We start from the raw sequence: 21,514 nt of genomic DNA on the forward strand, positions 1-21,514 counted from the left end.
AGAACCATCTTCCAGCAACAGCGTTAGCTTTAACTTACATAAGGTAAAGAAAGAACACATTCTTTGGGGCTTGGTCTCTCTCTCAAAAAGCCACATTCACTCTTGCCACATCACCACAAGTGCCCAAGTCAAACAAACCAGTCTCCATCTCCATCATGTTGATGCTAGCAGATACCACATAATTATATGTTATGTAATTCTCGCTTTGCTTTAAGACCCAGTAAACGCACTCTACAAGTTTACATTCCTAACCACAGAACAGGGTCCCAGAAGCGTAAGCTCAGCCCACAGCCAGGCTTGGCCACGGCTCCCAGTCCCGCCTTTCGCGTTCTTACAGTTCCAGCTCCCGCAGCCCTGCACGCCACTGTTACCCTGGGACGTGCCAAGCTCTGCTGTAATTAGGCAAACCGCAAACAAATGTAAACACTTCAGCAGACCACGTTTACCGAATGTGGAGAGCAGCCGCGGCACCACGCTCAGACCCACTCCATCCTCCGCCCGGTCCCATCGGTGCTGCTGCACAGCACTCACAGCTTTAGCTTAACACGCTGAGTACCCGTGACAAACACAACAGGTTCATCCAGACATGCCATGGGTTATTCCTGTCCTCTACTGAATTATCAAGACACTTCCTGCCCAGAACATCTAAACATTCATTTACAATCTCACTCGGCTCTTGCTTGCAGTTCCTGCACCAAACGTTCCGAAGGCTGCGTGCGCCACGCGGGCTGCGGCGTTCCCGACGCGCTCAAGGACCTTCCGCGGGCCGCTGATCTGCTTACGGGAAAAGCTGGATTTTGTCTTCCCGGTTTCCACCTTATTACTGTAATCTCCCTAACGTGGGAAGATCCTTCATACGCACTACAGCAATTTCAAATACCTGGAAAGGGTTTACTTTTTCCTATTTAAAGCTACACGTTTTCACAAATAGTCAAAATAACCTGTGAAATGCAGCATTAGTTACTTTCCTTCTTGTGGGAGCGCGGCTCGTCTGGCGGCGCCAGATGGCGGCTCAGAGGTACCTGCTGCCGGGCAGATGGCCGGAGCAGCCCGGGCGCAGGAGCCCTGCGTGAGCAACAGCTACACCTGCAGACATCTGCAACAGCTCCGCAAGCCTCCGAGTCAGCCAGAGAACCACCGTGCTGTCTGAAGAGATGTTTCTGAGCAGGAAGCATTTAGAGAGCCACTGTAAACTTAAGTCCCGTAGTTTTAATTGTTCACCGTAATGCCACCTTAAAGGCTATAGACAGCAAAAGGCTCACAGCATTTCCTAGCTATACTTGGAAAGGATAATTTCAGTTCATGCTCAAAATTATAGATTTTAATTACTATTTCTAACACGTTTGCCAAGACTATCACACTGCGGACACGGCTGCCCGGCTGCTCGAGTGCCAAGTTTACAGTTGCCTCAGTGTCCCATCCAGTGCTGCTGTGAACCAGCAATGGGGGACAATGCGGGGACCTCCACATCCATCCATGTGCTACTGGCAGATGGGTGTTTGTAATCGATTAATATCAAAATCATACTTCAAATTATTTTTTTACCAAGTATATAAAAGCACAAGTGCTTATCCTACAACTTGCCTTGAATGAGTGGAATTCTAAGTTTTCCTCATCCATGTAAATGAATATTAAAAATTTCAATCAGCTCTTTAATAAACATGGCCATGCTGGTTTTGTTCCATTCACATACCCCTGACCCTTTTCATTTCCATCATTATAACGCAACACATTAAACTCCTCCAAACAATTCCACTAAGAGAGGAGATTAGATTAACAACGAGCTAAGATTTTGGAAATGGGTTTGCTCTGGAAGGTGGAAAGGACAGAAGTCCGCTCTGCTACGAAGAACAGCTGCTGCCAATACAGCTATTTACCCCCTGACCTCTCCTCTGCCCACTAAGTGAACAGTGCCAATTGTTTTCCTGTATTATACACTGTTTACAAGCCCTGAGTGGCATGAAAGGAATTAATAATTTAGCTCATGGAGCTGATGACCTTTATTGGGGTGCCCCTACTTGCTGAGCAGAAATCAGAGCAAAAAAGCTCCCTTGAAGCCACAGGGTTTCTTTAAGAGTATCTCACTTTACAGCCTAATTGGCCACCATAACATAAATCAATTATTTCTCCTGTTTTAAGCAACAATGCTACCTATTCTCAAGCAGTCCATCTCTAACTTCCCCTGTATCAAGCCAGGCCTTGTTCTTTGACTTTTACAGCTGTACAGTAAACACGATGGCAAGGACGGCTTGGAGAACTCCGCAGGATTAGGAAGGTTTGGGAACACCAGCAAAAAGAGGTTATGCTATTTTGAACTTCTCTTGACCTTTGACTGCCCTTGTCCCTGCTTATGCTAATTGAAGGGGTATTTGGGCTACTCCTAGAAGTGAACTTAGCCTGAACCTGTGACATAGCATTGCACCTGGAAGATACTGGTGCAGGAGCTGTGGTACCCGCTCCCCACAGGTATCTGCCCTACGGGAAGGGGACAGGAGGTGAAACACGGTGCCCCGAGCAGATGCAGGGACACCCACGGTCACCATGAGCAGAACGTGCTGATTCAGGGAGTTGCATCATCTTGCAGCACTTGTGAGCAGCTGCTGGGCCACTGCACATCGGTCACACCAGCAGCTGCTGGAATACAGCAGCGCTTGCAGGGTTGCAAACAAAGACATCTGCATGGTAAATCTCGGTAAGCCAGGTAACATTTGAGTAAAGGCCTTCTGAAATAAGCACGCTAAAAAACAGGAATTCTGACCTTGGAAAAAATGCAGGTAATCTAATTTAGGATTATAGACTTCTCCCCTCCAAAGCTAAAACTGAGGCGTCAGAACTTCAGGTAAGAGCTGGTGCTCCATCCTTCAGAGCTTGCAGTAGAATTAGACTTCTATTATCATTGAATCATTCAGGTTGGTCAGACATGGTCTCGCCATGGTAGATCTTCCCAGTTACCTTCCTGTCCCCGTCCCGTCCCTGGCAGCATCTTCCAGCGGGAGAGCAGGCTGGCCAGCCCGCAGCTCCCTCGGCACGGAGCTGAGCCAGGAGGATTCATTACCCCTTATCAGCCCCGTTTTACTATACAGACACATTCCTCCCCTTTCCCCTACATTGGGTAGGGCTTCTTGTCTCACCTCAGCACTGAAAACACACGCTGTTTGGAGAGAGGAGTGCGAACTAAGGTCACCAAATGACAAATATTTTGAATTATTTCCATTGACATGGAAAACAATCACAGTTCCTGCTTACCAACGTAACTGGAAGGAGACATAGCAGCTTAATGCTCCGCATACTTGAAGAGCTATACCTGCACTGTATCCCTCCATAAACAAAATGCCTGTTTACATTCCACTAAAATTCTGTCGGCATGGTATCTGATTTATTGATGCTATCAAAAGTCACAGGATTCCTGAAATGCCTCCCGAGACACAAAAATCAAAGTAGAGAGGAGATGTGTGTTGCTGTGGTATCAGCTTCACCATGTGGTTACAGCCTGGATTCCCAGCAGCATCCTGCACTTCTGGAGCTGAGCTCCTGGAGCTCGGCCAGTCCTGGCCCACACTGGAGACGGAGGGACCCGCTCGGAGCCCCCGGGACAGCCAGGTAATTACTCTCAATCTTTTTGATAAGCTGAATAAGCCAAGACTATCAAGCTGCCTCAATCTTTTTGGGCAATTCACAATATTTTAAGAGATCAGCATCAGAGTTTGATGCAGCATTACACTATCAGCATTCCAATGCAGCGCTGTCAGTATTAGATAAGCAGTAAACATAAAAGACCTACTTTCAATTTCCAAAGGACCGCATTAGTGCTTTTTGCTACTGCATTACAACAACAGGCACTTACTCATAAACGTTTCCACGTGTTCCACAGCCAGCGCTCTCGGCATGCAACGCCCCATTCCACAGGCGTGCTGTCTTTGTCCCTAGACATGACATTTCGCATCTTCGGTACCATTTGGGTTGAACAGGATACGGCCTACCAGGCAGCCCAGGCCACTCCAATATTGAAAGATCAATTGCATAACCATTCGGTGAATCTGGGGAAATTCTGTATTTACTTTTGGATCACTGATAAAGTGTTGGCCAACACAAGGCGTACTACTACAGCAAAATACTGAGTCCACTAGAGTGACTTCTATTAAAAAATAGAACTGAGAATTTACAGAAGTAGAGATGCCGCTGATAGTTTTTAGAAGCTAACATCAACCCAGATTAATAGTCAGCTACTGATAAGTAATAGCACATGATGACACACAGAATATGCCAGAAATCATGTTGCGAATTAGTCCGTGTTCCCAGAGGTGAGTGGTTCCAGAGACCGAGCCGCGCGTCAGGACAGAAACAGCACCGCAAACGGACCTTTCAGCACAAAGCTGGCACCGTGCCCCTGGAATCCAGCCGCTTGGCACGAGTGGCACTGACACCGGGATCCTGAGAAGCACCGACACAACACATGTCTGAAAACCGCTTTTGTCTCTGACCTCAAGGTTAACTCATTTCACAGCATTTATCTTCAAATTTTAATCAGTGGCAGTAACAGCACAGCCAACTCTAACAGACTTGAGCCCCGCGCTGCCGACAGCTCCGAGCGCTGCGCTCGCCGCGCCAGCCGGGGACCAGGGGCCAACTAGTACTTACTAGAGGATGAATCGTGCTCGGGAGGAGGATCTTGACCAAATCCTAGAATGTGAAAAATAGGTGTAAGCACGACACATTGAAACAAGTTTCCTCATTGTTACCACACACGCACAGAAAGAATGAATCATCAAAATCAACCCATGAATGTATAATCAACATTAAAACAGCAGTAGAGGGAAGAAGCTTTCCAAGTGCCTAGGTACTGTACATTCCTGTGATGCTCAACTGAAATGAGATGGTTGAGGCCACGGACAGTGAGCAGGAGCTGGGCCCGCATGGAGTGTGCACTCCAGCAGCGAGGCCCTTCAGAACACACCAGCACCCAGGAGCTGCTGCTTGTGAGCAGGGGCTTGTGCTCTCCTGAAAGCCTCGGCGTGCTGAAGCACAGAACAAGCACTGCAGAGGGCCAGCGATATCAACAGGCAGCAAATCAAATCGCAAGAAGTCAGGCAGCATTTCATGTAAGGGGCAGTCCAGGCCAATCTGGTCTCCTGTGGGGGCGAGGAAGAGCCCCCGTGCTGCAGTGTGATTCCTGCTGGGGATCCACGTGAGCGCCCCGGTCCCAGCCCACGGCACGCTCACCAGCACGGCCCCAGCACAGGGAGAGCGCGCTCCAGCTGCAGAGCCACAGGCACTAACGTGCTTTTAAACCTGCAGCTTAATTGCAATCCCTGTGCTAGGGCTCATCCTCCTGTTTCTCTGCAGGTGGACACTGCAGCACCCATCCAGCACAGCGACCCTTGGGGAAGCACCGCTTGGTGCCACCATCAGGACCGTTCCCTCTGCAAGGCCGTGGCACGGATGGAACCCAACCCATGGGTCAGTCTTTGAGGCTTCGGCCCAGCCAGCCAGGGCAGGACACCACACAGGCACAGCACCCTCAGGAACACGATCCATACTTTGTTTCTTGGCAGCATTCGCAGCGATAAATAAGGAATTGAGCAAGTTGCTGCAGACAACTGGCAGCATATCAGCTCAGACATCTCCGCTGAATTAATAAAGAAAGAAAACTCCATAAAACAAAGCGGTAGATAAGCGCCCAGCAGCTGTGCCAGCTTCCAGCAGCGATTCAGCCTGTCCTCGCGCCGCTCCTGCCGCGCCGGCACCCCGAGGTGGCCGGTCCCTGTGCCAGGCTCTGCAGGGCACAGCTCCACCGCTGCACATGCTCTCATTTTATCTCTGGCAACTGTCTCAACACTTGACATCTTTATACTTACAAAGCACAGACTCTCGAGTTCTCGCCTCATATGTTAACCAGAAAACACTAAGAACCAGCAGCACTCTCACCTCGGCACTCCCTGCTGTTCGCAGCTGGTGATCTCGGCCATCAGCTGCCGCACACGGGCGTTGGAGGAGCCCATTCCTGCCTGGCTCACCTCGGCACTGCCAGCCCCATCCTCCAGGACTTGCTACGGCCATCACGCCAGCCCAGCATGGCATTTAAACATGTATTAAACACCGGTGACAGAGAAGTCAAGACTATTTCTGATGCAGTGCTTTTCAAGTAAAGGGTCAGAAATGCTCCTTCTTGGCAGATACACGATGCAGCGGGACAGTAACTGTTACTCAAAGGTGCTTTGCAGCAGGCAGCCACATGCCAGGAAAATGCACATCACGTTGGGCACGGGTCGGAGCCTGACTCATGTGTCCCATGAGGACAGCGGGGCGGCAGAGCCTGTGCTGGGGACCCGGCCCTTCCCTGCCACCCTCCCAGCCCCAGGGAAGCCCCGCATTAAAGGTCCTTGGCCTCCCCCCACCCAGGAAAAACTGGCACTTTCCTGGGAGGATTTGTAGAGAAATGCCAGACTTTTTAAAGTTCCACCATTTGTTTCCAGTTTCTGCAGCTATTGAAATAGAAAAGCAGAGCCAGGTCTGGCACACGGGTTAACGGGAGCAGCTCTGGACCGCCGGGTACCCCGGCTCCGCCACCACCCTCGGGCACCACAGAGCCACACGAACCGCGAGCTCAATGCCCCTTATTTCTTACCATACACACAAGAGACATTTTCCTGGGGAAGGAATTCTAGCAATCTACTTGCCAATTGTTTTACCGTAAGAATTACAGCATTCCTTACAGAGCAGCTATTGCAGAGCTTTCCACAGAACAAAGTTATAAACAACTCTTGTTCCAATCTGTAGCATCTTACTGGGAAAGAACTCAAACAACCCCATCCACTTGCTGCAGTAAAATATCCAACAGAGGTTGGCAACTACCATTTACTTATTACTGGGCAACCTATATCTCTACATATTCCTTTAACAGAAGATAGAAAAAGAGGACAAGCATCCAGAGGGACATTTCTTCCCAAGTATCGGTTTGAAACAGAAGCTATTCCAAACGTTCATGAAGAAAGTACAAAACTTTAAAATTCTCATCCTCTGGAGAAAAATACCCTGCTGCTGTACTTGCAGCTTCCAGGATACAGGGGACAAAACCTTCACCTATCGGCTACAGAAGGTAAAGAAAAATCTCAGCGCAAAACATGGTTCATCACTGGAAACAAAATCTTCAGTTCAAGCTCGGGTTGCCTGTGCAACATTAAACCTTTTCTTTACCGATTGTCTTCTACAAAAGACAGAGTCCTTTATACCAGGGGTGTAAGTTACTACTTGTGAATAAGCACAAACACTTTTACTCTGTCAACATGAAGGGACATTTTTGGTAGGGCCAGCGATCCCCGTTTCCCACATTGTGTGATTGATGAAGCTCTGTCCCTTAGAAGAGCAGATTGGTTTCCTGGTGCCAGGAAAATGATTGATGAATATTTCAAGCCGTGGGCCTCTCCTCCCGCTGGGTGTCCTTTTCACAGCTCCCCAATGGGCCTGGGGATTTTTTTTCAAGACTAGGAAGTGTCATTTTTATGGATATCATCCTGTGATAGGGACAGTTCACTGAGCGGAGCACTATGTAAATCAAAGTGAAATACTAAAGGTCAGCTCAAGTGTTACAGTGACAGAGCCACACAGCACGTTCCAGGTAAGCAGGAAAATAGAAGAGGGCAAGGAAAAGCCTCCCAGAGCCAGCGGGCAAAGCAGGAGCTCCGAGTGAGCACCCCTGACTCTCTCCGGCAAACAGCGGCTTGTTACACAGCGCCGGCACCAAGCGCTTGTCCTGCGCTTTGTGAAACGCCGCAACGGGCCATCAGACCCAGGCTCTGGGAGCTGGGTTTCTGCTTTCTACATACACGTGCACACTTTCAAGAGAAAGCTTCAAAGCTCAGAAAAGCATCTGGCTGGCAAGCACCAACTAAATATCTAATGGAGCAGCAATGATGAGGCTAAGATGCAATTTCCCAGTTCACACGCTGGATAGGTTTTATGAATCTTCAAACCCATCTCCAAGCATCTTACGGTCAGCACAGACTTTTCATTCCAACTCACACGATGTCATTAATAGAATGCCAGTCAGCTCTTATGGGTGCTCAAGAAGTTGATTAACCTGACACCACAAAAAGGCGACCAATCAGCGCTTCACCGCAAGGCTGCGGGCTGCAGGACAGGATCACAGGATCCCAGGATCACAGCACCACACGACAGCTGTAACCTCAGCCACCACCAGCAAAAGCTCTTCCTGCTACCAGTTCTAGCTTTGCTGCTGTGTAAAGACTTAAGCTTTCCTGATCATTTTACAGGTGCTTTAAATAAATACGACATCTAAAGTAACAATATACTTCGGAATAATTCTTGGTAAGCATTGCCAAACCATATAAAGTCGAGTTACAGCTGTGAGACTGAGGGGGCTTTTGGAAGAACTTCCAGAGAGCAGAAGTCCTTCACAAATACTTTTACTACAACCGTGACAGGCATCATTTAATCCCTTGGCTTCATGACAAGGGCTCCAAAACAATTCCCACAGATGAACGCTGTGCTTCTCCGCAGTGCCAGGGTCAGCATCGGAAACACCCAGCGTGCACCGAGCGCCTTCGGAACACGGCCCAGCACCGCCGCTCCTGCTGCAACGGGAGCAATGTGGTGCTGTACGACAAGAACACTGATTTAGTCCCAAGGGCTTCACAATTCTGGATTAAACTTCCACAAAAAAATACTTAAAGCTTGCACGGAGTTTGAGCCGAGCGGTATTTCCAGCCGAGCCGTTTGCAGCCAGCCTGGCACTGCAGCCCTGGTGAACTCATCAGGATTTTTCCTGGTGCATCCACAAATGGAAAGAGGGCTTAAAAAAAAAATCCTTCACACTGACCAGATGCTTCTCTAAGTTTAAATTTCACCACCAATCCAAGCCTATAACAGGGATGATTAAGCAACGGGAGGTAGACATGTAACTTATACTCTCTGAAGGACACGGATCCACCCTTTGTAAATGAAACCTCCTTATCAAAGAGCTGCGGTAGCATTGAGACCCTCCAGACATATACTGCTTCTAAGATAAGTTATTGGTAATCATTTACCAATAAAGAACTTCACCAAAGGTAGCCTGTTGGTGGTGTGTTTCCTCTTTCTAACAAAACCTGTGCAGAATCATTTTTATCTATGTATAAAATCTGGACGTCTTCTAATTAGGTAATTAGAGCTGTAATAATTTAGACTAAAGCTAAAGCTCGAAGGGTCCTCTTGCCCCTCAACTTCCCTTTCTCAATTAACTCTGCAAAGTGATAACCACTCCGGCTTAAAGGCTAAAAAAAGGGAAGGATCAAAAGGCCAGTTTAACAGAGCTGGAGGGAAGAATGCGCTGCGGTCCCCAGCAGCCAGCTGATGAAACCCGGGCCAATTCCCTATGTAAATGACTTCATTAGAATTACCAGATTACACTGCTGAAGGCCCTGTTTCAATAGGCAGTTTATCAGCAGGATAAACTGTGCTCTCATTCTCAGAGAATGCCAGTGTGAATGCATTTGTTCAAAGCTGCCACCACCTAAGAGTTGAACAGTCATTTAATAAAGCGCTTGCACATTTCCCCCCAACCAAAAATACCCCACAAATGACTTGCTGGAGACAGGACAGAAAGATGACTATTGCCTCCCGACAATTAAAATCTTCTAGATGCAAAAGTTACCTCATTTTCTATCAAACAGTTTATTTATACCCTGAAAAAATGCTGTTGGTGCAGTGTCACAACACACGCTGCATCTGCCGAACATACACCACCCGGGTTTAGTACAAAAAGGCATAAACCCATCTTCCTGATTAATGATCTACAGAGGCCATCAATACCAAATTCCAGCTTTACACCACGAGGCATTTTTCCATCTTGCCATCAAATCATAACAAAATACTGAAGTTCCTCCTAAATCACAAGTCTTTTACTTCCCATCACAGACCCAAGCTCAGAATTCTGTTCTTTATTATTGTCTATTACTATTTGCAAAAGCAAGAGCCATCTGCATTCAAAAGCCAGTATGAGTCAAAATAACACCGCAGCTTCTTGTTTATTCAGAGACATTTGACTTCAGCAGCGTTGCCACTCGACAACTCCATTTGTTTTTCTTCCTAAACCTTCAAAGAAATGTTTATAGCAAGTCAACTAAGACCTAACTATATCAATGAACTCGTCTTTGTTAAGCAAAGGCTTATCTCATCAGATGCAAAGCAATCAAGCATAAAGAGCCACTAAAAACGTCAGTGTGTGCCAGCAGAGTTGGAGGCTGTGGAAAAGGGACCAAGCAGGGCGATTCTTCCCTGGGAACTTCACATTCTCTGTGCTCTTACAATCTTCCTCTTCTCCCTGCTACGGAGTTCAGCCAGATTAATCTGCCCAGCTTAAACTCCGCTCATTTTAAAGCAGCACAAAATTCAAGTAGCTTCTTGATACTTAAATCTGTCTTCCAAGATCATACCACTAAGATATTCCATATAACCTGTTTTACCGCTGCTTTAGTTACAACATAAAATAATTAAAACTGTAAAAGCCACCATGTTTCATTCACAGGGGAAAAAGATGTCAACAGAAGCTATTAGGAAACTGCTCTTAAATGGGACCCTGTTGAGAAATAATTGCCAGTAGTGCAGGAAAAATGAACACCCAATTATTTTGAAACTAATTCATTTTATTCATTGCCTTTAATTTACACAACGGTAGAATATCTTTCTTAGGTGGAAGGGGATGTACTCAAATTGACAAAGGAAAATCAGCATCTTCTATTCTAAGAATGTCAAATGCCCCTTCAAATAACAAGGCTGTAATTCACCGTAACTGCTGGAATGAAATCATGAAACTGCATTTCAAAGTTATTCTGAGGCTTCTTTCACTAAGACACCAATAAACTTACAGCAGTTTCCTCAGGGTTAACACAGAAACCACATGCAGAGCTGAAGCTCATTAATGATTTTAACATAGCCACCAAGAATATAATGCTAGTTTTTTATAAATATATATTCTGTATATATGTCACAATTTTAACTTCCCATAAAGAGTGAAGATGCTATACTTCAAGGCAGCAGAAGTGCTATGAACCTTCCTTAAAAAGGGGAAATGTTAAGGACTGTTCATCTTCCATCACCATTTGCAGATATTTTATAAGCCAACAAAGTACTAACCCAACCTTTCTGCTCCTCCCCTGGCTGTTGCAGGCTTTACAGAGACTGAAGGTCAAGCAATGGCTCAACACTCTGCCAGTATTTCACATTTTTTAAGGCAAAGTAGTAAAAGGCTGTTATATCATTCATTCAAAAGACCAACCGCAGCATCTATCACATGAAGTACCTGCGCAAAACACAACTAATTCTTAAAAGTAATCTGATAAATCAAAACAGATTCACCAAAAATGCCACATTCATGTGGGAAAAACAGTTAATGCAGACCAAGTGTTAATGCTGGTGCATTATTAAGGACACCAAAGGAACAGACACATCTCAAGTCAGAAACTTCAAAAAAATTTAAGGAAGAAAAGCATCATTTAATTAAGAGAAGACAAATTTTTTCTAGCATCCTCACAAAGCGACACAATTCAAAATTACATTTCAGGGTAATTATAGAAATACCCGTTCCTGTAACTGCCAGCACTCTATGTATCTCGGTAGTGCTTCTATCCAGCAAATGCCAGCGACATTGCCTGATAAGCCTCTTTTGTCTGAGCAAATCCTTTGTAGAAAAGGGTACCTTGAGATGGTAAAATGCAATTGTAAACCATAAAAATTGGCAGGGACATTCAAGTGCAGATGCAGGCTCTGCATACTGAAGTGTAAAAGCGTCCCAAATGGTGCCCATAAACCCCCGAGCAGCCCGGCCGGCACAGCCGCGTCCACCGCCCGGCGCGGGCCGGGCGGCACAGCCCCATGGCAGCGGGGGCACCGCGCACCGACCGGCTGCCCAGAGCGGCGGCACCGGCCCGGAACGGGGCACCGGGCTGCGCGGCAGCGCCCGGACCGCAACGCACACGGGTCAGACGGGCACAAACACGCTCTTCTGGGGAAAGAGGGTGACCGAGCAGGGAACAGCCCCGCTCCAGGAGGGAACCTGTTATAAGCGGAGAACCCCGCGTGTCCCGCCCGCCCCGCAGCGCCGGCGCCGCCGAGCGCGCCCGAGTGCCGGCCCCGGGAGCGGCGGGCAGGGCGGGCAGCACGCGCCGCCCGGCGCGGCCCTTTGTTGTGCCCCACGGCCAAGGAAAGTTGCGGCCGCCGGGAGCCCCGCGGCCCCGCCGGGAACCCCACGGGCGCGACCGACCGCCGGCCCCGCCGGGGAGAGCGAAGCGGCGGAGGAGAGGCGGGCACAGCCCCCGGGACCGCCGGCACCGCGCTCCGGCACGGCCCGCGCCACACGGCCCCCGCGCCCCCGGCCCCGAGGGGCGCCCGCGGCCGGGCCGGACCCCGCGCTCCACTCACCGTTGCGGGGCGGCCCCTTGGCGGCTGCGCGGGGCTCCGGGAGCTCTGCGGGCGGCTCCAGCTCCATGGCGGCGCCGGGGCCGCGCCGGGGCGCGGCGGGTCTCAGGGGCCCCGGCGGCCGCGCTGCCCCATGGCCGCTCCGGGCGCTGCTGACAGCCAGAGCCGCCGCTGCGGCCGCCGCGCTCGGGCCGGGCGCCCCGCCCTCCCGCGGGGCACGACGGGAAGCGTAGTCCCCCGCGCCGCCCGGATGTACCCGCGGAGCCGCCGCGCCCCGCCGGCCCCGCCCCCCAGTCCCGGCAGGCCCCGCCCCCCGGTGCGGCCCCGCCCCCGGCCCGGTTGCGCGGTGGTGCCGGTCCCGGCCGGTCCGAGCGCCCCGGGCACCGCCCCGCTGGGCTCCGCCCGGCTCCCGTCGGGTTTGGCCGGGCCGGGGCACCGGGACTGGCGGGGCGCTAGGGGGCACCCGCCGCCCGAGCCCGGAGCGCTGCCCGCGGCACGGGGCGACCCCAGCGCGGCACCGGGCATCCCGAGAGAGGGAATCGCCCGGGGCACCCGCCTCGACCGAGGACGGGATCGGCCAGCCCGGGAAAGGAGTACCGGGCAGCCCCGGGAGGGAGCGGGCAGCCCCGGCACTGGGCATCGGGCAGCCCGGGTTACCGGAGAGCCCTGTCCGGGCCAGCAGCCGGCCCCGGTACAGGGAACGGCCGGAGGGCCCCGGGCGGGCACCAGCCAGCTTCTCGCGGGCAGGACCGCGCCGACCGCGCGGCGCCGTTCGCGGGGCCGGTGCCGCCGCCGGGACGGGACGGGGCGGGGCGGAACGGGCAGGCGGGCGGGCGGGCGGCTCCTCCCCGTCGCCGGGCCGGGCGGAGCGGGCGCTCGGTGCAGGCGCTCGGCGCCGCTCTCGCCATGCGGGCGCTGCTGCTCCCGGCGCTGCTGCTCCCGGCGCTGGCCGCGGCGCGCGGCGCCGCCACGGTAAGCACCGGTGGGACCGGGAGCGGGGCTGCGCCCACCCACCCTGCCCCTGCGGGTGCCCGGGAGCGGGCGGGGGCAGCGCCCCCTCCCTGCGGGGCTGGTGCCGTCGGGACGGGCGGTGCCGGTAAGGCCCCGGTGGCGGCAGCCGTCGCTACTGTACTCGAACGGGTCCCGGGGGGTGCCAAGGCGGAGCGGACGGGGGGCGCCCGAGCACTCCGGCACCCCTGCGGGCAGGACGGGTAGCGTGAGCCCTGTCCCGGGCTAGCACCAGCACGGCAATCTGCTCCAGGAACCGAAGACCGCGTCCCCGGGCACGGGCTCCCCGCTCTGGCAGGCAGAGCCGGTGTTTTCCTGCAGGAGCAAATTTGGTTCCCCCGGGAGAGCGGGGCGGCACAGCCCACGGAGCTGAAGCTGGAGCGTGGGACGGTCCCGGGCGAGGCCGGTGCGGTTCGGTGCTGGGCACCTGACGCTGCAGGGGTTTCGCAGGGGGAATGTGTCGGGGGGTTGGAAGGTGCCCAAACCCCGGCGCTGCAGTGATGAGCTCTGCAATTAGCGTCTCCGTGCCAGAAAGAACAGCCCGGACAAGGTTCCCCCGCGGAGCCGAGAGGAGCGCGGGACAGGACATCGTGGGGCAGCCGGGCCCTCCCATGGAGCCGAGAGCCCTCGGGTCCAGCCGTCCCCATGGCTACTCTCCCGTGGGGTCCGTGTTGCAGCCGGGTCAGCCCAGGGTCCGGGACATGGGGACCCAGAGTGAAGGAAGGTGGTGGGAGCAGCCAACAGGGAGTAAGGGCGATGATGCCAGCATCACCAAAGCGTTAAAAAGCCAAGATTTTTTCCGAGTCATTTGATGGCACAAGATGAAAATGCAGCTGTTGTTGGCAACAGTTGGCGGGGAGTGGTGTCGGGGAGAGCCCCGCGCTAGGGTTCCCAGGAGGGTTTCAGGGTGACGCTATCTGGAGGACTCTGGGATCCGCAGCCCATGGACCCACGCAGTGCTGTCACCACCTCCTTCTGTCCCTCCTTGCAGGTGCTGCCTGCTGTACTGGGCGGTGTTTTTCCAGTTCTTGCTGTTTGGATCTGATCCCATCAGTGGGCATTTGTGTGCCACCAAGTGTTTTGCGTGGTTGCGTCCCTGTGACCAACATGGGACACGCAAGCAGTGCCAGCATCCAGGGCCTGGCCACCATCAGCCATGGGCAGCTCTGCCAGCCCCGCTCTGCCTTGGCTCCCCATGCTGCAGAATGTGCCTAATGCACTGTGCCAAGCTTGGGAGGAGGAGGAAGAGGACAGTGACATGGTTTCCCTCCTGTGACAGGGACATGCCTTCCAGCAGCTGTGAGGGAGGCGTGTAGCGCAACAGCGTGCTTATCAACACAGCATGTTTTCCTCCAAGACAAGTCCTCTGGCAGCAAACAAAGGACAGCTTAAAAGCTGGCCAGAGTTCATTGTCAAAGGTCCTGCTTTCTCCAAATAACGGCACAGACTCCATGCTCAGACGGATGCTCTTGCAAGAGGTCCCAGAAACTAGGCAGTGCTGGGAAAATCGGGAGTGAGGAACCCCTTGGCAAGGTGCAGAGATGCTGTCCCATGCCAGCCAGGGCTGTGCAGCCTCATGGCGGAGCTGGGACCCAGCTCTGGAGGAGGGGCAGCACCCAGCTGCCTGCACCCTGGGCTGGGGTCTGCAGCGAGCGGGGGATACAGGGACCTGGCAAAGAAACACCAGGAGACACCACAAAGGTTTCTTGGAGAGCTGTTAGATTTTGTCCCCGAGCAGCCAGGCAGCGTGCTGGCCTTCAGCAGGGGCCACCCTATGCCCCGGGTCCCGACCCACCTGCACGCCGACGGGGAGCGGGTCCCACCCGCGCTGGGTGTGCAGGTCTCTCCCTCGCGGGGTCAGAGCACAGCCGGGTGCACCCGGCGATGGACCGAGGCAGGATGACCCTTGCAGAATGGACCGCGTGGGTGCCTTTTTTTTAAGACTTCCTTGTTTATAGCCTTTTCTGTATAAATAGGACATACGGTTCCTGTTTAAGGAAGCCTTTTAAAAGGCAGAACGAGGTTTAATGTTACTATTTTGCATGAAGGCAGGCAGCTGCCCTGGCTGGTGCACAGCGAGGCGCACACAGTCCTGGGAAGGCACAGACGGTCTCCTCCTGGCCCCCAGCACCCCCTCGCACCTTGACCCAAGGTGAGCAGGTTTTTCTCTGGCTGGGCGGCCACGAAGAACCGGTGGCTGCCGGGTCCCTGGGCCGCTGGCTGCCTGCCCGGCTGGCTGCCCATGAGCCTGCACCCTGCCCGGGCCAGCAGCCGTTTGCGGGGACACAGGAGGGAAACGCCTCGAACCGGGAGGTCTCTGTGGAAGAGGTTCCCCCTTTCTGCCACAGGGCAGCCTCCATTTACTGGCCCCCCATGTGCTGCACAGTGGGTACAGCCAGCGGTGGGGCTGCCCGGGGCACATGTGCTGCGCGTGATTCTGTCCCGCTTGTGCCGCACCTCAGCAGGACACGCGGGGCCCCGGCGCCAGCCGTGCCGCCCGCCGTGGTGCTGCCAAGGCTGGTGGGAGGGAACACGCAGCCTGGGCCGCCCGCTCCCACGGGAAGGAGCTTCCAGCGCAGGCAGCCGCAGCCCTTCCCTGCGGAAGGTGCTGGCGGGCGGGCTCGCAGCGTGTCCCCGCTGGCAGGACTGCAGCGTGTCCCCGCGGTCCGGCTGTGCCACGGCGGTGGCTGCTGCACCCACGGTTGGTGCTCAAGGTATTGGTGGGAATGGGGGACCCCAGCCAGGGCTTCATGTGGGGCTCCCATGGGAGACAACAGGACCTTGTTCAGGGCTCCCGTGCAGATGTGTGTGCACACCGGGACCTTCTGCAGCGCCATGCACGTGGAGGGACAGAGGGACAGAGCTCAGTGCAAGGACAGCAGCCTGGCTCGGGGGCTGGGGAGCTGCAGGGTGTGTGGAGGGGCTGGCAGCTCGCCGCCGGGCTGTGAATCGTCCTGCCTGTTTGCACAAGCCAGCATTGCCATCGGGAGGGCAGGGGGCCCAGGGAGGTGTGAGGGCCTGCAGAGGTGGTGTTTGGGAAGGGGGTCCTGCTCCCTGCCGAGAGCTTCATTAGATGCTGTTCCATTTACAGCCCTCTGAGCCGCCTGGTGTTTTCCTCCCACCCAGCTGGACCTTCGTTTCCCTTTGAAAGGGAAAGGCTTTTTTGAAATGCAAAATGCAGGAGGTTTTGCTGTGCTTTAGGAAGGGCTGTGGGGCTGGGGGGAGCTGGGGGTCCCTGCGTGGGGGATACCACCCAGGGAAAGCTGCTGCCTGGGCGCCACCAGCGCATCAGCCTGGTTGGGTGAGGGCAGGAAGGTGCCTGTGTGGCCGTGGGTGCTGCCGCAGGCGGGACATCGGCCCTGTGCGCCTCTGCCCTTTCCCACACTGTGCTTGGGGAGGATGGGAGAGCCAGTGCTAAGCTCATTTCCCAGCTCTGCCACCGGTCTGTTTCCCAGGGTGAGTCAGAGGCCCCATGGGCAGACCCTGTCCCCGGGGTCACCGCGCTGCCTCTCCCCTTTTCCCACCCCCGGGTGCTCGGAGCAGGCGCGTCCCCACACACGGGGCAGCCAGCAGAGCCTGGCCACGCTCCTGCCAGCCCAGATGTCCCCCAGGGGTGCACAGCTGGTGGCAGCGCGGGAGAGGGACCCAGCTCCCCAGCCTGGCGCGCAGGCAGTGCTGCAGCCTTGTTCCCAAGCGCAGCGGGGGGAGAACAGTTCCTTATCTGCAGAAATCAACTGAAAAGCACCCTGGGCTCCATCGTCGCGTGAGTCAGGGCCATGTGTGGAAACAAGGGAGGCCTTGAGTGTGTGCCTCGGGCCATTGCGGGAGCTGCAGGAACCAGGCTCGCTCGGAGGTGGCTGCGTGTCACCACGAACAACGGGCCCTGTGTGGGCTCAGGGCTGTGGGTGCAGGGGACGATGGCGATTCTGGCTCTCCTCCTTGCTGTCCCTGCTCGTTATCGCCTGATCTTGCTCGGGTGGGATGCTGGGCTCACCAGCCACCCCAGCGCTGTGTGTTCCCCAGGCGCTGGGCGAGGTGGACCAGGTCCGGATGACCTCGGAGGGCTCCGACTGCCGCTGCAAGTGCATCCTGCGGCCGCTCAGCAAGGACGCCTGCAGCCGCGTCAGGAGCGGCAGCGCGCGGGTGGAGGACTTCTACACGGTGGAGACGGTGAGCTCGGGGGCCGACTGCAAGTGCTCCTGCACTGCCCCGCCATCCTCGCTCAACCCCTGCGAGAACGAGTGGAAGATGGAGAAGCTGAAGAAGCAGGCGCCCGAGCTCTTCAAGGTATCTGCAGGCGCGGTGGGATGGTGAGCTGGGGGCCAGAGACCCCTCCCCACACGCAGGAGCCCACACTGCCTGTCCCTGCCTGGCAGGTCCCAGGGCAGCAGAGCGGCGGGGCTCCTGCGCCCCGTGAGTGGGGACAGGGACACGTGGGGACAGGGACACGTGGGGGCATCCGCAGCGGCTGCGCATCCCTGCCCTGTGCCCCAGCTCCGGTTCTCCCTCTGCAGCTGCAGTCCATGGTGGACCTGCTGGAGGGAACGCTCTACAGCATGGACCTGATGAAGGTGCACTCCTACATCAGCAAGGTGGTGAACCAGATGAACACGCTGGAGGAGGTGAGTGAGCTCCAGCGGGCGCCATCCCTGTGGCGTGTTCTGGCTGGCTGCTCGGGACCATCTGGGGCTACTGTGGGTTCCCCACATGGGACTGTGGGGCTCCACATCTCTCCTCTCCTCCAGACCATCAAGACCAACCTGAGCAGGGAGAACAACTTCATGAAGGAGAGTGTCCTGCACCTCAGCGACCAAATGAGACGCTACGAGAACTACTCCGACATCATGATGAGCATCAAGAAGGAGATCTCCAACCTGGGCTACCAGCTGCTGCAGAAGGACGCTGCCGCTGTCCCTGAGAGCAAGGCACAGGTACCCCCCGGGGACCCAGCGCCCATGAGCATATTGGGGTGCACCACGCCGGCAGCTGAGGGCTGGTGCCCATGCCTGCTGCCCAGCATGGTGACAGGGGAGGGGTCTGACTGGGCTGTGCCCCCCAGGACACGGCAGGAGGCCGAGAGAAGGAGGTGGGACGGTACCCCAGCACCCGCAAGACGCTGGGGGACAGGCCGGCTCCCCGAGCACCCAAGGAGAAGCAGCTGAAGCCCGAGAAGCCCAAAAAGGATAACGTGAAGGCCAGGGCGGGCTCACAGCCTACGTCCAAGCCCAAGCCATCAGCACACCAGCAAACCCTGGTCCGGGGCATCACTTACTACAAGGCCGGGCAGGCGGGGGCAGCGGAGGGGGCCGTTGGCCGCGGTGAGTCCCTGGATGGGGCAGGGATGCGGGGGGCTTGGGGCACCTTCCTGCCGAGGTGGAGGACGAGGGGCTGCCCCCACAAACGTGCTGACCCCAAAACTCATCTCCCCGCAGAGAGCCCTGTGAGGGGGCCGGCTGTGCCGCAGGGGCAGGAGGAGAGGGACCCCCCGCCCCCCCTGGCCAAGGGCACCCCAGCTCAAGCTGTCGTGCCAGCGGAGACCCCCGTGCCCAGCACCACGGCTGCACCCAGCACCGCCCTGTCCCCCCGCACCACCGCCCGCAGCCCCTCCAGCACCGCCCTCGGGCAGGGGGCTGACAGCACTGGGGGCCCCGAGACACCAAACAGAGGTGGGTGAGCGGGGAGTTGCGGGGGCACCATGGTCAGGCTGGGCCAGCAATAGCCCTGCCACGGGGAAGGGCTTCCCCGCCCCGCTGCATGGGGCAGGGGTGAGCCTTCCTCCTCCTCCTCCTCCTCGGTACAGTGAAGGAGGTGGAGTGTGAAGGCACCATCGAGTCGGTGGAGCCCCCCACGGAGCACCATAGCTACGGACGCAACGAGGGGGCCTGGATGAAGGACCCAGCAGCCAAGGACGACCGCATCTATGTCACCAACTACTATTACGGCAACAGCCTGGTGGAGTTCAGGAGCCTGGACAACTTCAAGCAGGGTGAGGGCTGGGGCGGAGCAGGCACAGGGTCCACTCCTCCGGGTGGGCGCCCAGCACGGGGCGACACCGGCTGTGCTGGCTCCTGGGCTGGGGAGGGGACAGGGACCTGGAGGGGGGCACCCGTGGGGCAGCAAGGGGGACACGAGTCCCCTGCTGCTGCCAGCAAGCTTGGGCATCACACACGGGGCCACAATGCTGCAAAGGGTCCCAACACCTCTCCCACCCCCAGGCCGCTGGAGCAACCTCTACAAGCTGCCCTACAACTGGATCGGCACGGGGCACGTAGTGTACCGGGGGGCCTTCTACTACAACCGCGCCTTCACCAAGAACATCATCAAATACGACCTGAAGGAGCGGTACGTGGCGGGCTGGGCGCTGCTCCATGACGTGGTGTACGAGGACACGACACCCTGGAAGTGGAGGGGCCACTCGGACATCGACTTCGCCGTGGATGAGAGCGGGCTCTGGGTAATCTACCCCTCCGTGGACTATGACTACTCGCAGCAGGAGGTGATTGTCCTGAGCCGACTGGATCCCGGGGACCTCTCGGTGCGCAAGGAGACCACTTGGAAGACGGGGCTGAAGCGCAATGCCTATGGGAACTGCTTCATCATCTGCGGCATCCTCTACGCTGTGGACACCTACAGCCAGAAGGAAGGGCAGATCTCCTACGCCTTCGACACACACACGAACACGGAGGCAGAGCTGCGGCTGCCCTTCCTCAACCAGTACGCCTTCACCACACAGGTCGACTACAACCCCAAGGAGAAGGTGCTCTACGCCTGGGACAACGGCCATCAGATGACGTACGAGCTCCGCTTCGTGGTCTGAGCGCTCGACCGCATCCTAGCTGCCCCCTACCCCCCCGCCATGCCGGGTCGGGGGTCCCATCGCCGCCCGGCTCCCCCGCTGGCCCAGGGCTGTGGTGAGCGCTCGGCTTCCACCCAAACCCTCCCACCCACCATGCCCGTCACCTGCGCCGTGCCTGCTTCACACGGGGCACAGCTGCAGGTAAGGGCAGCCCCAGCAGACACCCCCATGACAACGTGGCCTCTGGGGCCATGGGGCTGCCCCACAGCCAGCAGCTCGGCCGGCATTGCCTTCCTGGGGACACGGGAGAGCAGCCCAGCCCCACATCCCCACGGCACCAGGAGGCAGCCGGGTCTGTGCCACTAGTGACACGGCAGCACCCGCCCCGCACCACCGCACCGAGCACCCGCCTGCACCGCACCCGGCCTGAGCACCGCTCCCACACACCCCCACACCCCCTGGACCCTCCCTTGCTGTAACCACCAGCTGCCAGCAGTGCCAGTGCCTGACCAGGCTGGTGCCCGTGCCTGCCCCGAGCTGCCGTGGTGCGGCCAGGGCCCCCTCGAGCCAGGGCAGGAGGAGCAGCTGCAGCTGCCCATTGCTATTTTAGGAGACGTGATTAACATGCCTTTGCTTTTGCCGCTCGTTAGCTTTTTATTTAAATGCATTCACCAGAGCTGGGTGGAATCCCCTCTCCCGGCAGCAGGCACAGAGCAGCCTGCCCACGGTGCTGGGGTGCCCTGCCTGCACCCCCGCCTGCACCCAGCATGGGGGGGACCCTGCTGCCCTCCTGCTCTCTGCAGGACAAGGGGCTGGGAGCACTTGGCTTGGTTTTGGTCATTTTAGACGTGAACAGTATTAAAAAAATAACAAATATGAAACTGGGCTGCATGTGCTGTCATTTCTCCTCGAGCCAGGCAGGGAGGAGCGGGCAGGGCGGGCACTCACTGTCCCTGTCCTGTGGCCAGCTGTGCCCAGGGTTTGCTGGCACACGTGGCTGCTGTTCATTGCACGTCTGGCTGGCGCGGTTCCCCATGCCGAGCCCAGGGAGGGCACCCCATGTCCTGTGGCAGCCCCAGGTTGGGAAGCGCAGGGGCTGGTGACCGCGAGTGCAGACCTGGAGGGACAGGCCCCGCTGGGTCCTGGGGAAAAGGGGATTTGGCGTTTCCAGGTCTGAGCCACAACCCAAGCAGCCGTGGGAGCGGAGCCGGCTGCGGCAGCACAGGCACAGCAGCGGAGAGCAGCTGCGCGTGGGCACGGCCGGAGCAGCTGCCCTGGCTCTGCTGCGGCGGTTGGCAA

At 56.2% G+C, this 21,514-nt stretch overlaps 2 protein-coding genes across 5 annotated transcripts in view; one reads left to right on the plus strand and one right to left on the minus strand.

Annotated features, from left to right (window-relative positions):
• Positions 1-12,592, minus strand: part of NR6A1 (nuclear receptor subfamily 6 group A member 1) — a 70,357-nt gene extending 57,765 nt beyond the window's left edge. For 2 of the 4 annotated variants that reach the window (XM_071817423.1, XM_071817422.1), the window contains exons 1-2: positions 12,415-12,592; positions 4,639-4,680 (exon numbers count right to left, since the gene is read on the minus strand). In XM_071817423.1, the coding sequence (XP_071673524.1) occupies positions 4,639-4,680; positions 12,415-12,481 (109 nt within the window). In that variant the 5' untranslated portion in view covers positions 12,482-12,592. The remainder of the gene's footprint in view (positions 1-4,638; positions 4,681-12,414) is intronic. The other 2 variants (XM_071817424.1, XM_065854067.2) reach the window with 1 other exon arrangement.
• A 677-nt stretch (positions 12,593-13,269) lies between these two features.
• On the plus strand, positions 13,270-21,096 carry OLFML2A (olfactomedin like 2A). The gene is made up of 8 exons (XM_065853962.2): positions 13,270-13,383; positions 17,443-17,706; positions 17,934-18,041; positions 18,165-18,350; positions 18,479-18,737; positions 18,852-19,085; positions 19,220-19,405; positions 19,635-21,096. The coding sequence occupies exons 1-8, from the start codon at positions 13,318-13,320 to the stop codon at positions 20,234-20,236; spliced, it is 1,905 nt and encodes a 634-aa protein (XP_065710034.2). The 5' UTR covers positions 13,270-13,317; the 3' UTR covers positions 20,237-21,096.
• Positions 21,097-21,514: the final 418 nt, after the last annotated feature.

This window comes from Patagioenas fasciata, chromosome 20 (assembly GCF_037038585.1).
Source record: "Patagioenas fasciata isolate bPatFas1 chromosome 20, bPatFas1.hap1, whole genome shotgun sequence".
NCBI classification, from domain to species: Eukaryota; Metazoa; Chordata; class Aves; order Columbiformes; family Columbidae; genus Patagioenas; species Patagioenas fasciata.

Excerpts from the sequence above, each read along its gene's own strand:
- OLFML2A (XM_065853962.2), top strand. The coding sequence starts at position 13,318 with ATGCGGGCGCTGCTGCTCCCGGCGCTGCTGCTCCCGGCGCTGGCCGCG. Across the intron at positions 18,042-18,164 it reads AGATGAACACGCTGGAGGAG|ACCATCAAGACCAACCTGAG; the intron begins GTGAGTGAGCTC and ends CCTCTCCTCCAG. Across the intron at positions 18,351-18,478 it reads TCCCTGAGAGCAAGGCACAG|GACACGGCAGGAGGCCGAGA; the intron begins GTACCCCCCGGG and ends TGTGCCCCCCAG.